General features: G+C 38.7%; 1 protein-coding gene across 1 annotated transcript; it reads right to left on the reverse strand.

Moving 5' to 3' along the window:
* Positions 1-238: 238 nt before the first annotated feature.
* Positions 239-10,479, reverse strand: LOC113049378 (probable global transcription activator SNF2L2). The gene is given in 7 exon segments (XM_074559829.1): positions 239-1,254; positions 1,444-1,576; positions 7,016-7,117; positions 7,467-7,572; positions 7,775-7,941; positions 7,943-8,005; positions 10,182-10,479. Coding segments are annotated over 7 exon segments (807 nt in total). The 5' UTR covers positions 10,266-10,479; the 3' UTR covers positions 239-1,102.
* Positions 10,480-14,727: the final 4,248 nt, after the last annotated feature.

Genomic DNA, 14,727 nt, shown 5'->3' on the forward strand with positions numbered 1-14,727 from the left:
TTATTTAACAACAAAAAAAAGTGCTATTCACGAATCAGTGTAACAAGACATCAGTAAAATAAAATATTTAAAAAGCCAGATCACTCAGATTAATAATAGAAACTCAATGCTTACTTATTGTTGCAATACTTACAGCTCATGAAATCTGCTTTAGTAAGGGTAAAAATATCCTAATGTGAATGTGTACAACAGCTTTTGATTACCTACAAAGCAAAAGAGGAAACTGATCCACATTGGTGCCTGTGATTTCATAAAATCTTTTATTTTTGTAATATGATGACTCAAACCTTGTCCTTTCACATCATAGAAACCCCATACACTTTAATTTGCAGAATCTGTCTACAAACACTACAGTTCTCCCGTCCATCATAAACTGAACACACAAACGTGACAGCATCAGTAGGTGCCTCTCTTTGAGGGCAGTATCTGATCTGTCACCAAAGAATACATTGCCATCATGCCCTAACTCCTCTATGTATATAGATAGTTAAAACCCTGTGATAACTAAAGAAGGATAAAGAGCTGCTGGATAAAAATGTTCCTTTAAAAAAATAAAAAATAAAATAGATATTAACGTTTAATGAAGAAAGGGAAACATACAAAGAGGGAATGACAAAGTGTTCAGTCACAAAAACCACAGATTAAAAATTCTCTGAAACAGAGACATAATAGCTTGCAAATTTAGCACAGCTTATACCATCTTGAAAGATTGAATGCATCCGTTTAAATGATCATACAATATCATAATGTCATACCACCAATTTTCCATCCAAAAAGAGTGAAAGTTTTCAGGCAGTCCGAACTGACAGACCTTTTTTTACAATGATATTTTATACCTATTTTGGGTTTATGACTTATTTACATTTTATAAATACATTAAAACAATGCCAATTTCAGATGTATCACTGCAGAAGCACTGCATTAACAATGTTATTTTTAGAATACAAAGGTTTTACAAAGGAGTTTTAAGCAACCGTAATAATGAGAGATCACATTCTGAGCAATTTCTTGACCGAAACATCAAGGAAACTGGACTGAAATGGCCATACAATGTTCTTAAAATGGCATACAATGCTATTTTTATCAGACTGTCATTTGGGGTCTAATTTAATAGTCCTCTTGTGTTATTCTCACATTCTTTGCCAAGGTCTTCATCACTGTTTGTGACCTCCTTTGAACTGGTATTACTAGGATCGGTTTTATTTTTCTCCTTTTTTTCATCCAACTTGGGATTTGTTGATTCGGAAACAGGAGCTTTTAAGACAAAAACATTAACACATTCTACACAAAGAATACAGACTTTATGATGAATAATTTGACTGATTTTGATTCATAGTATTCATTACTTATGCATCACTTACGCATTTATTGTATTTTCGGTTTTACTGATTAGAATCTATTGCATCTGTAACTGGAAGAGACAGCGTATGCATTTTGACTTACGATCTAGATTTAAAAGTTGGCCACCATCTGCTTCACTGCTTCCAACAGCATCATTGTCTTCCTCGCTGAGCTCCACTATTCGCTGTCTTGCACTCTCAAAAACAGACTTCAAAACAATGGAGTCCTCAAAGATCTAAGATATAGAGAGAAATTTTACAATCTCCACACAATTCATCAGTTAGATTCACTAAACCAAATATTCAGGCTCATTGTGGGGACAGTTATAATCCTTTCAGGACCACTATCATCAAAAATGATTGACAATTAGCATACAGGTTGGACTGGCAGTATGGATCCATTCTGGCCAAGAGCTCTCTATATATCCATGCAGCCTAACATAGATAAGAGCAGGGAGAGTAGCAATAATCCCCCAGAGTAAACGGAACAGAACAACATACATGTATTACAGATATCATTAATGTTCAATATCAGTATTTTTTTTTTCTTCTGTTGAGCACAAAAGAAGATATTTTGAAGAAAGTTGGAAATCCAAGAGCTGATGGTGGCCATTGACTTCCATGATATGAAAGAAAAAAAATAATGTTCTATCAAGTCAGTCACTATAGACAACTGTTTGGTTACCAATATTCTTCAAACTGTTGTCTTCTGTGTTCAACTAAAGAAAATAATACAGGTTTGGAACAACAAATCTAAAAACATGTTAAATTTATTTACTGTGTTTTACTTACTGTGTTTTACCCTGGTAAATATGTGATTAAGTTGCGTTTGTTCTCATGTTTGCATATCGCGGGACTCTCCAGTTTTGGTTTGCTAAATAGTAAAGCGTGGCCAATGCCAGAAAAAAAAAACGTATTTACCTGTTTGAAAGCCCTTGTTAGAAGAAGCAGTCGAGCAACAGAGAAGGGCAGCAGTTTGTAAGTGTTTTGCTTTGTTTTTCTCATTAGATTTCAGCATGGTTGTCGTTGCAAGGAAACTTTGTTTTCACTTACTGTGATTTACCATGGTAAATACGTGATCAAGTCATGTTTGTTCGCGGACACTCCAGTTTTGGTTTGCTAAATAGTTATTGACTTCAATAACAAGTACTCAGGCAAATCTAAAAGTGGTTAGTTTCACCATGGCAGCGGTCACGGCAGCACTTGTGTGAAGCATCCTCGTGTGAAGACAGAAGAGTGTAAAGACCATCAACTCTACATGCGTGACTCCACCGAGCAAGGACACCGACAAGGCACTTGAGTATTGCTTTTCTCCCCTTTCTTTACTTTTTGTATAGCTTGTTCTCTTAATTCTCTAAATACTTATTTAGGTCACCTGTACTCACTATGTGCTTTCAAATCTCTGCACTGTACGTTGGAAGCAGGCCTATCCCAACAATCTACGGCCTGTCCCTCTGACCTATTCTACTTTACTCTCTATTCCAGTTGGTCTCTGGAACTGCCACTCTGCTGAAAGCAGAATTTATTTCTTCTATTGCTACTCAACCTCATGGCCCTAACTGAGACTTGGATCAAACCTGAAGACAGTGCCAGTCCTGCAGCCCTCTCCACTAATTTCACTTTTTCCCACACCCCACGCACGACTGGGAGGGGTGGAGGTCCTTCTTGTCTCAAATGAATGGAAATTTGATCTTCAACCTTCTCTTACAGGCAACAGTTAATTTGAATCACATGCAATTACTATTATCAACTCGTTAAAATCCACTTTGTAGTCGTTTGTTGTCCCCCAGATCAACTGGGAAACTTCTTGGAGGAGTTGGATATGTTACTATCAAAAACTTTCCTGAGGACGGTACTCATCTGGTACTACTCGGCTTGGGTAAGCCCACTGCTTAAGAAACCATCTCTAAAACCAGCACTTTTAGAAAACTACAGATCGGTATCCCTTCTTCCATTCATTGCAAAGACACTTGAATGAGTTGTGTTCAACCAACTCTCTATGTGTCTTGTACAGAACAACCTCTTGGACAGCAACCAGTCTGGATTCAAAAGGGCCACTCAACTGAGACTGCCCTGCTCTCAGTTACTGAAGCCCTGCGACTGGCAAGAGCAGCTTCCAAATCATCAGTACTCATCTTGCTGGATCTGTCTGCTGCTTTTGACAGCATTAACCACTAGATTCTACTGTCAACCCTCAGAACTGCACTCCTGTGGTTTAAGTCCTACCTCTCCAGTAGATCCTTCAGGGTTACTTGGAGGTGTGAGGTTTCTAATTCACAACTTCTTGCTACTCGAGTTCCTCAAGGCTCAATGCTTGGACCACTTCTCTTCTCCATCTACATGACGTTATTAGGATCTGTCATTCAGAAGCATGGCTTTTCCTATCACTGCTATGCTAATGACAATCAACTCTTCTCATTCCAACCAGATGATCTGACAGTAGCTGCTCGCATTGCAGCCTGTCTGAGTGACATTTCTAGCTGGATGAATGACCATCACCTTCAGCTCAACCTTACTAAGACAGAACTGCTTGTGGTTCCAGATAACCCATTGTTTCATGACAACTACTCTATACAGCTGGGTTCGTCAATCATAACTCCTTCCAGGACAGCCAGAAACCTAGGAGTTGTGATTGATCATCAGTTAAGCTTCACATACCATATTGCCACAACAACGCAGTCCTGCAGATTTGCCTTATACAACATTAGGAAGATTAGACCCTTCCTGTCAGAGCTAGCCACACAACTTCTTGTCAAAGCTCTTGTTCTCTCCAGACTGGACTATTGTAATGCTCCCCTGGTGGGCCTTCCTGCATGTATTATCAAGCCTCTGCAACTGATCCCGAATGCAGCAACAAGAGTCGTCTTCAATGAGCCAAAAAAAACCTCACGTTACTCCTCTCCTCATCAGGTTACACTAGCTACCAGTAGCTGCTCACATCAAATTCAAGGTTACTGATGCTTGCCTACAAGACGGCCACTGGCGTGGCACCAATATACCTAAACCCACTAGTTCAAACTTATGCACCCTACAGAGGCTTGCATTCTGCAAGTAAATGGTGCCTTGTGGTGCTATCCAAAAGAGGTTAAAAATCACTCTCACTGACCTTTTCCTGGTCTGTGCCCAGCTGGTGGAATGACCTCCCAATTGCAATTCAAACAGCTGAGTCTTTATTCATTTTCAAAAAAATTTTTTGAATTTTTTTGCCAGCACTTGACCAACTAATACTAGCACTAACTTTTTCTTTTCTATTATTGAGGGGAAAAAAAAACATATAGCTACGTTTTCTGTGCTAGACTAACTGACAGACATGGGGACTTGTGACTTGGTGACTTGGACTCGAGTCGACTCGAGTCGCTATTTTTAGGACTTGAGACTTGACTCGGACTTGGAAGTTAAAGACTCGGGACTTGACTTGACTTGAGACACGATGACTTGAATGACTTGAGTGTTAATTACATCATGTTTTCAGTTTGAATATAAAATATATCAATTATTTTTTTAAATAAATTTGATTACTCAGCTGGAGCGCAGGCTGAGAATAGCGTCGTGACTGGATCAGGACACAATCATCAGTCATGCCCTCTCTACCTTACACACACCACGCCCACTTAAATCAGATATCACATCACATCAACATGTCAGCCTGAGAGGTACCGAGGGCCATCGCTTTTGTCTTCAGTAGTTCGCGCCTAAAAACGCGTGGAAAACGCTAGTCGCGCCGCTTTCTACTTCTTTCCAAAGCGCTCGGGCAGAAGTGCTCCTGGGGTGTCTGTCGTTGCTAAGCATCCATGACACGCTCTCTCTCAATGAAAACGCGGAAATTTCAGCAAAGGATAAATGGATTTGCAGCACTAAAAATCGCTCGCAGTAGCTCTGCTACTAAATTCATTTCAAAATGGCAATCCATATACAGCTATGAACAGCTGTTCCTTCATCTTAGCTGAGCTTTCAACGTTGATACGAGAAAGGATGAAGCTGATTGGTTAGTTATTGTCACATGACCTGCGGTGCGCTTGCGGCATTCTGAAAAGTTTAGATGTTGAGCGCGTTGCTTCCATTATGAGCGCGCATACCGCGCGCCTACATTGGAAATAACGAACTTGCGCGCACAAAAGACGTGATGTGAACAGCCCCTAATGATCCGCTAGCAGGCCGTCAAAAAAACGCATTCCAAGGGCGCCGCTAGGGTTGGGCTAAGGGGGCATAAGCCCCGAATATTTTGTTACCTTGTCTTTCTCATAGAGCAAAACAATTAATCAGAAAAACAAATGTAGCTGCCGCGATTACCCAGTCATGAGAAGTGCATATTACATACATATATATATATATATATATACAGTACAGAATATAAATATGACGTATTTTCAGTTGTTTCATACTTTTTTGTTATGTACAGTACAGACCAAAAGTTTGGACACACCTTCTCATTCAAAGAGTTTTCTTTATTTTCATGACTATGAAAATTGTAGAGTCACACTGAAGGCATCAAGGGCTATTTGAGCAAGAAGGAGAGTGATGGGGTGCTGCGCCAGATGACCTGGCCTCCACAGTCACCGGACCTGAACCCAATCGAGATGGTTTAGGGGTGAGCTGGACCGCAGACAGAAGGCAAAAGGGCCAACAAGTGCTAAGCATCTCTCGGGGAACTCCTTCAAGACTGTTGGAAGACCATTTCAGGTGACTACCTCTTGAAGCTCATCAAGAGAATGCCAAGAGTGTGCAAAGCAGTAATCAAAGCAAAAGGTGGCTACTTTGAAGAACCAAGAATATTACATATTTTCAGTTTTTTCACACTTTTTTGTTATGTATATAATTCCACATGTGTTGATTCATAGTTTTGATGCCTTCAGTGTGAATCTACAATTTTCATAGTCATGAAAATAAAGAAAACTCTTTGAATGAGAAGGTGTGTCCAAACTTTTGGTCTGTACTGTACATAACAAAAAAGTATGAAACAATATACTCTCTATACTCTGAGAGAGAGAGTGTGTGAGAGAGAGAGAGAGAGAGAGAGAGAGAGAGAGAGAGAGAGAGAGAGAGAGAGAGGAGTCTGTTGGATGTTTAGTTTTATGGACTCAATGTTGAAAATGTAAAACATTTCAAACACTGTTGGCAGAAGTGAAAAATAAATAATTTTAGGAAGTTACAATTTTGTTTGATTCCATGATGTATTTTACTGAACATGAGTATTTACAATGCAAATCCAAATAATTATATTATATGTTACTTATATCTTGTCTTTTAACTTTATTAAGATCAGATTCTGCAGGTAAAATAACAATATTAAGGTGACTTGACTTGGACTTGACTTGACATAGCTTGTGACTTGACTTGACTTGACTTGCCCAAGAAAAAAATACTTGGGACTTACTTGAGACTTGAAGGTTAAGACTTGAGACTTACTTGAGACTTGCACATGTGTGACTTGGTCCCATCTCTGCTAACTGAGACTTATCATGGCACTTTTATACTGTTTTTGTTCTCTTGTTTTTCTTATTGCTTCTATTGTTCTCATTTGTAAGTAATAAAAGCGTCTGCTAAATTATTAAATGCATATGTAAATGTATCTATTTGCATAAATTTTGCATTACCATTGCAATGCTCAGTTAATGCAAAGAAGAAAAAAAAATTAAAAAGTATTTTTATAAGAAGAAAATATACATAAATCAAACCTGAGATCCTTCCAGATTAAACGTCTGAGCATTGTGGCACATCTGCATGATATCCTTTTCCAGGTCAGCAATGCACCTATATTTGTGATTACGTACTCTCTCCTGCATAAACAAAACCAGAAAAGATCCAAAAGAGTACATGAACAATCAAAAATGTATATTAACAGCCATACACATTGTCCAATGAAACTTTTAAAGTAATGACAGATTTTTGTTAAATCTGTTAATTAAATAATTCTACTTCCTTCATATCGCTTTAAAACACAGCCAGCAAAAAAAAACTCAACCTGTGTGATGAGCGAAATCAAAACTTTTCTTAATGATGTCATTGCGGATATACAGTAAGCTCTGTTGCAAAAGGGGATGATAGAAGCGGAGGATGAGAATTGGACATTTTAGAAAAATGATACAGGATTGTAGGATATAACGAATAAACATTCTGATAGTTTACCCTGATCCTCCTGAAGTCGACTGGCTTGCGGATGAGCTCGTAGTACTCTGGCACCTCTTTTCTTGAGGGCAGCTGAACGAAACCTTTACTGATCTGTCGGCCCAACCTGTAGAACAGTGATATATTAAAGAATTGGTAAAAAAAAGAAGCTGTTATGCATGTTATTGTATTGTCTGCCATGAAGTACACATGTGAAAATAAAGGGAAAGAGAATGAACTTGCAAAGTTTCAGTTTCACGATTTACATCATGTCAAGAAATAAAAACACCCAACAACAACCTATTAAGTCTGTGTGTTTAACTACTGACATGTCCTTATAGTTGATGACCATGTCTACAATGGTGTTCATCTGTTTTGTGAGCTTGGGAGGGTTGGGCGGCAGTTTCTCGGCAGGAGGGCGACCCCGTCGCTTTTTGACTTTCTCCACCACCTCCTGACCAGTCTCAGAGCCCTGGTTGCCTTGTTGATCGCTTTTTTCGTTTCTTCAAGTTGCTTTCCTCCTCCATAACCTCAGACACTCCGTTTTGGATGGCCTGAGACTAAGTAAAAGATATGGAAACAGTGATGAGCAGTACTGTTTAAAAATATAAAACTGTGATCATGAACTGGAACTTAAAAATATCCTCACTGTGCATGTTTCAGGTAAAAATAAAAATAAAACTACAACTATGAATAGTTTTTCACTTTTCATTTAACAAGAAAGAAGTTATATTTTGTTTATACTTTTTTATAAATAGACAGACAGACAGACAGACAGACAGATAGATAGATAGATAGATAGATAGATAGAATATTTATTTATTGACTCAAGGTCCATTTTAATGTTAATTTATAAATATACTATTGTTCATTGTAAATTCATGTTCCAAGATTAATAAATGCTATAAAACACATATAACTTAAATGCTAGTCTAAGGCAATGGTTTAAACTTCTTGATGTATTTGTTTATTGAGTTTTCCACTTCATTAAGACATTAGTCTTAGTCAAGACATCAATTGATGGAGTTCTGTTGATTACTTGAGGACTTGTGTAATATTTTTTTATCAAGTTTGAACTATCATTCTGACAGCACCCATTCACTACAGAGGATTCACTGGTGAGCAATATAATGCTAGGTTTCTCCAGTCTTACTCATCTACATTATAGATTGCCTGAGGGAGAGTACAGTAAGTTTCAGAAAATTTTCATTTTGGGGTTATCTATTCCTTTAATGAATTAAACTTTAAAATAAATATATATATATATATATATATATATATATATATATATATATATATATGTATGTATGTATGTATATTAATTGCATGATGCATGTGAATTTTCAAATCATTACTGTAGTATAAATAACCATCACAGAATCTAATTTAAACATAGTGTTTCTGGCCATCATCAACTTTCTATGCAAATAACAGATGAAACTTTATGGTAATTAATGCGCTATTAACTATGATAAGTTTGCAGAATGTTGAATAGCCACACTGAATTTTAAGTAATAATAATAAAGCAAGAGAGTCAGCGTTAAATTACTAAGCAGTTTAAATAACTTTTTCTGGCCTTTCATCTGAGCACTTCCAGGTCCAATTCATCATCCATGGCTATAAATCTCACCAGGCAATCTGCCTTCAATCTTCAGTCCCCTCTAACACGAGCAGCTGCTTTCACTTCCATTTTAATATTTGATAAAGACCCCACTAGCTCTGTATGATCCAACACAGGGGTTGCTGTGGAGGCAGGAGACGCTGGTGCACTGACGTGACGTTTACGGCGATGTTGATCTCCAGCCAACACACCTGACATAACGGAGCAGTGGCTTACGGTTCACCATACGGTGCGCCGAACGCGTCTCATTAAAAACGGGACTAGAATGCAGCGGCTAGCAACGTGCACACGCCTTAAATGCGGAATTCACTGTGTGTGTGTGTGTGTGTGTGTGTGTGTGTGTGCAGCCGAGTCTATGTTTTACACAAATGCAATTAAAATGCAGTGATATGCCTGCCGCAGAGAGCTTATGAGAGGGATGAAAATATGAATTCTGAGTATGACGCTATGCAGGCATCGCCAGCCATTGATGTCTAAATCATACACGAGCGTGGCGCACAAAACGCTTTCATATACTTTTATACAAAAAAAAAAAAAAAAAAAAAAAATCAGACAAAAACAAGACCCAATGTACTGACATTTCATGCAAATATCCTCTACATGGACGCAAGACAAATATGAAAGACAGAGAAACAAACGGAATGCATTTATTCACACGTACCCCAGGGGACCATGTGGAAGGAAGGAGGCCTAATAATCAACAGCATAATAATGGAATGCACACTGACACACACACATACGCTCGCATGCACAGACGCACAACTGAACCGCTGCACACAGAACATGAAGGGTGCTTGCGAATAGCACACTCAGAAGAGTCTGTACTTGGTGCAGCAAGTTAAAAACCTTGTTACGCTATACAAATCTACAAAGAAAGAGGGAAAAAAAGGTGTCAGGATCCACACAACCGATTTGTCTGGGCAATGCTTTCCTTCACCAGACACAATTCACACTTACACACACACACACACACACACATTCACTCTCTCACTTTCTGTCTGTGTGCCCATGTGCTGAAGCCTGGTGTGATTGCGTGCTCTATGCGCAGGAGAGAGAGCAAGAGGGAGAGAGAGAGAGAGAGAGAGAGAGAGAGAGAGAGAGAGAGGGCGATTTACCTGACTGTGGTCTCCAGGCTGGCTCCAGTCTGGAGGAGAGAGAATTAGCAAACCAGCATTGCAGCGCGCAGCCAGTCTCTTCATCAGCTGATCACTCAAAACGCACAGCCCAAAAGGGGGGCGAAAAGCGCCCAGCTTTTCATACACAAATCAATTGCCGTTAGGATGTTGAGAGAGAGAAAGAGAGAGAGAAAAGAACTGCGAGATGCCTTTCTGCTAGTTTGTCCCCGTGGAAAGGCCTGCAGCTCGCTTTTCTCTCTCTCCACCCTCTCTTTCTCTCTCTCCTTTTCTCTCTCACTCGCTGCATGTTTTAATATCGACTGTCGCAATCTGGTTTCTTTTCCTTTTTTCCCTTTCCCGTCTCCCTCTCTTTTATGCTCTCCTTCAGTCTTTTTTTAACCGCCCCTCTGTTAAAAGAAGCGGGCTCCATTTTTGTGCCTATGCAGATGGTTCTTTTTCTGCAAGCTTTACTGACATCTTGAGAGGATTCCAGGGTTGTTAATGTTGTGTTGCACACACTCTCAAACACACACACACATAAATTGGCTAATGGCATGTTTATATCTGCGTCTGGGAGCTTTTACAACATAAAAAAGAATAGAGATTCTGGTGAAATCATTTGGGGCTATAAATATTACCAGATAGTCCAAAACATAATAGTTTCTGTCTGCTTCCTTTTGAGAACTGAGACTAATAACTTGTAAAGTAGCTTCACATGTAGCTCACAGACGTGGCATGTACTTAATTATTTTTATGCTGTATTATTGCAAGGGCTCAGCAGTGTCCTGATATTACTTGTATTCTTGGTCAAATATAACTGGCTGATAGCAGAACTGAGACACATTATTTTTTAAATAATATTGCTGAATTGGTATGGGTGTGAAAATGTGCTTTATTAAGTAAATAATTGAAATAAACAGAACAGACCCTGAGAAAAAGATGAGACATTTGTGTCAGGGGTACATACACCAATAAAAATAAAATTGGCCAAGTGTATTATATTTGTAATTAAAACAAATTTCGGCAATAAACCCTAACCTGACAAAATAACTCTTCATGTGAACAGAAAAGAAACTTAGAAGAGTTTGTGATAGTACATAAAATCAGCAGTTTATAATGTCATGTGTTATCAATTTTAGCATTATGCAATCTGATTTTAAATTCATTATGAAAGTTCAGTTTAATAAATTGCCAAAATTTCCAAGGAGGCTAAATTGCCATCTTTCACCAGAAGTCCCTTTGATGAGTCATATTTCTGCTTTCAATATTTTCCTTATTAATTTTCATGAATGAAATGTGCCTCTTAAGAGTCTGTTTAAAATCAGATGCAGTTTTAAGACGCAATATTGTTCGTCTACATCTGCCATGGCAACAGCTACATTACAAAAGCCATTGTTTAATTTATCAAACAATCTTATTCAGTCATATTTTGACAAGCCTCTGATAAGTATCAGTTTTGTTTAATCACGGATGAGTTGGTTTTTAGTGTATGCATGTGTTGTGGTATGATTACACGCTGTCATAATTTTACATTTCATATGCATGTTTTGCTATCAGGTCGACAAGGGCATTTTGGTAAAACATCTCAGGCGGTTACTATGGCAACACCACGTTTTACTGGCTGCAGACCGCACCGAGCTGTAATGCTATAGCATTCCATCACAAAACACAGACACACAGTTTGTTGTACAGACACACAGTTTGTCGTACAGACACACTGAGCTGAACATTCTCAAACACAATGAGTCTCTGAGTTACATAAAGATGAGCTGAAATCCAAAAGACATGCTGAACTATTATCAATGAAGTTAATAAGTCCATGCATGCATCCACATAGGTGATGTGTCAGCTATCAAAAACACATAAAAATATAATAAAAAAATCATTTTTTTTTTGAACAACTACTTTTGTCATACTACCAATTGCAAACATGATTTAATACCCTTGAAAATGGGCTCCCACTGATCATCATTATGCAGTAGAAAGTGATGTCCCACAGGATTTCATTTAAAAGATTAGTTCACACAAAAATGAATTAAAAAAACTGTCATCAGTTACTCAACCTCAAACTGATTCCAACCCTGAAAGACGTTTTTGTTTCCTGTGGAACACAAAATAATTAATTTTGAAAAATGTACTAGCTGTTCTTTTCCATGCAGTTACAATGAATGGAGAATGGAGTGTTAGATTTGGCTATATTTGGCTGAGCAGTAGTTTGGGTGGCTCGCCAATGTACTAGATTTCTCTAGACAAAATAAGAAAGCTTGACCAAAAATTTATTGAAGGTGGAAATGTAGCAGTTTTTCAGAAGCGATGTTAGCATGTCATCCCTCAAACAATCTTAACCCAAAGTACTGTCTGCAAGGCCAGACCTTTATACCTGGTAACAAATGTGCTACAAACAATACAATAACACCCCATGGAGAGTCAATGGTAGTGTAACCTCATGATGACCTGAGAGGACCTCTCCCATGGACAGCCCATGATGCACTGACCTGATGATGACCTAATGGCTAATTCCATGGGCCATTTGGGCCACAGTTTGGTAAACAGTTTGAGTTGATAGCATCTGAGACACAGTCACAATGTAAATGCATCTGACTAAAGATAAACATAATCTTTGAATCCCCCCCTTTGATAATTTTTTTCATCACAAAACATACTTTTCATACTTAGATGTCGTTGTGTTCTGTGGATGTTCAGGCATGTTCATCTATAGGTGTCCAGTGCAGTTTGGACCAAGCGTTGGATGTCTATGCTCATCCTCTGTAAAGCTGGAACACCTGCAATGATACACAAGAGAAAAGGGAAACATACCTTTTCAAAACAAAATATTCTTAGTTACCAATAAAACCCTTCATTTTTAATGTTGGCAGGACACTACAGTGTTTATCAGTGGTGAAATATTCATGTCTTCATCTTCAGGTGAAATGCTAGAGCCTAAAAACCCTAGTCCCGCCATGTCTGGACTCTGAAAAACACTATACTGCCATCTATCCCTCCTCCTATCTATTGTTTTCCTGCGCCTTAACTGCTGCATAAGTTACTAAAAGATCCTCAATTAGTCTATCTTACCTGTATTCTTCATGTGACACATGCGGTTTTTTAATCTTTGCCCATTTGTTGGGCACTATACCATGGCCCCCCTTCGGAGAAGCCAAAACTTGATTCTTGGCATTGTGTACTGCCAGGCTGAGTCTTTCATCAGTCAGGCAAGGCTGTCAGATGTTAGTTTTTTATTGGACATTTTTTATTGGACATGGGCCGGCCTGTGACATGTTCAAAAGGGCATTTTCTTTATAGTTATCCTTACTGCAGTGGTTGTCATCATGCAGTTTAGTGCCTTCTTCCATTAACAATGACAATTGCTTTCTAGATGCTTCACCTTGAATCTGTGTACTATGCAATACTGTTTGTGCATCTTGCCGAAGTAGTCTTAATGCCACTCTATGTTCACCTCTCTCCTTTTCGGCTTGTTTAGCAGCACTGCCTACTAGTACATCATCTTTGGCTTCAGTTGAGGTTTCTGTGTATGCTTTTCCATTCTGTATGGTGTCTTCACTTGTCTTGTTTGCATACATGTGGAGTCCATCAGCTTTTAGTTTAGTTTATTAGTTTAGAATAATGTGGAGTCTCCTTTCATAAAAAGAGCAGCTTTAGCCTCCACTGCTATATTCCAGCTGTACTCCCAGGCCAGTTGTTAATAGGCACACAGCAAATAAATGCATTAGAATTTTGGATGAGATGTCGCTAGCTGGTGCTGCAGAGAGAGGTTCTTCAGTTTTCATATGGCTCCACAGCATTTATTAATAGATTGTCCCCATCATCACTTTGACGTTTTAAGCTCAGCTTGCAATCACAAACCCAGTGTCCTGCCTCATTGCATTGCCTGCACCTTCCTTGAGTTTTAGATATTGAGTATCTCAGATATTCACGGTCTTCATGCTCATTCCCAATTGTCCTAAGTTTTGGAATGCAAAGCTCGGAGTTTGACTTCTATTCAACAATCTGCATGAATGCTGTTCCAATGGTGTCCCAGTCATCATACCTGATTTTAAGGGCTTTAAAAAAGTCCAGTATCTTTGTCGAGAACTCTGCAACACTTTCTCCTGTCTTCTTCACACAAGAGGTAATTTTAGCCCATTTAACCTCTGCAGGTTTCAGTTCAAACAAGAAGGTTTGTACAGCTTCCCATCCAGCCTCAATGTTTTCGTGAGACTCACCAATCCTTCTTTCAACACTTTCTGTTAGTCCTTTTTGGTCATTGTCTCTTAAGTTCACATTAACAATCATGTTGAAGAAATTGCCAAACTTTCCGTGGCTGCTTGTACACATCTGGCAATTCTTTTGACCACTTGTCAACTTGCTCTGGAGTAGCTGGCTGGTATGTTCTGTATGGAACATATTTCTTAACCACTTTTTTTTTACTGTGTGAGTTCGTCATTCACCATCTTCACAATCCTCTTCATTGTCAGTTTCAACTACAGACCTTCTGTTCATAACCATTACCGGAGCAAGTCTAACTTTCAGGTTGTCCTTTGTAATT

The sequence above is a fragment of the Carassius auratus genome, chromosome 30 (genome assembly GCF_003368295.1).
Source record: "Carassius auratus strain Wakin chromosome 30, ASM336829v1, whole genome shotgun sequence".
Classification (NCBI taxonomy): domain Eukaryota; kingdom Metazoa; phylum Chordata; class Actinopteri; order Cypriniformes; family Cyprinidae; genus Carassius; species Carassius auratus.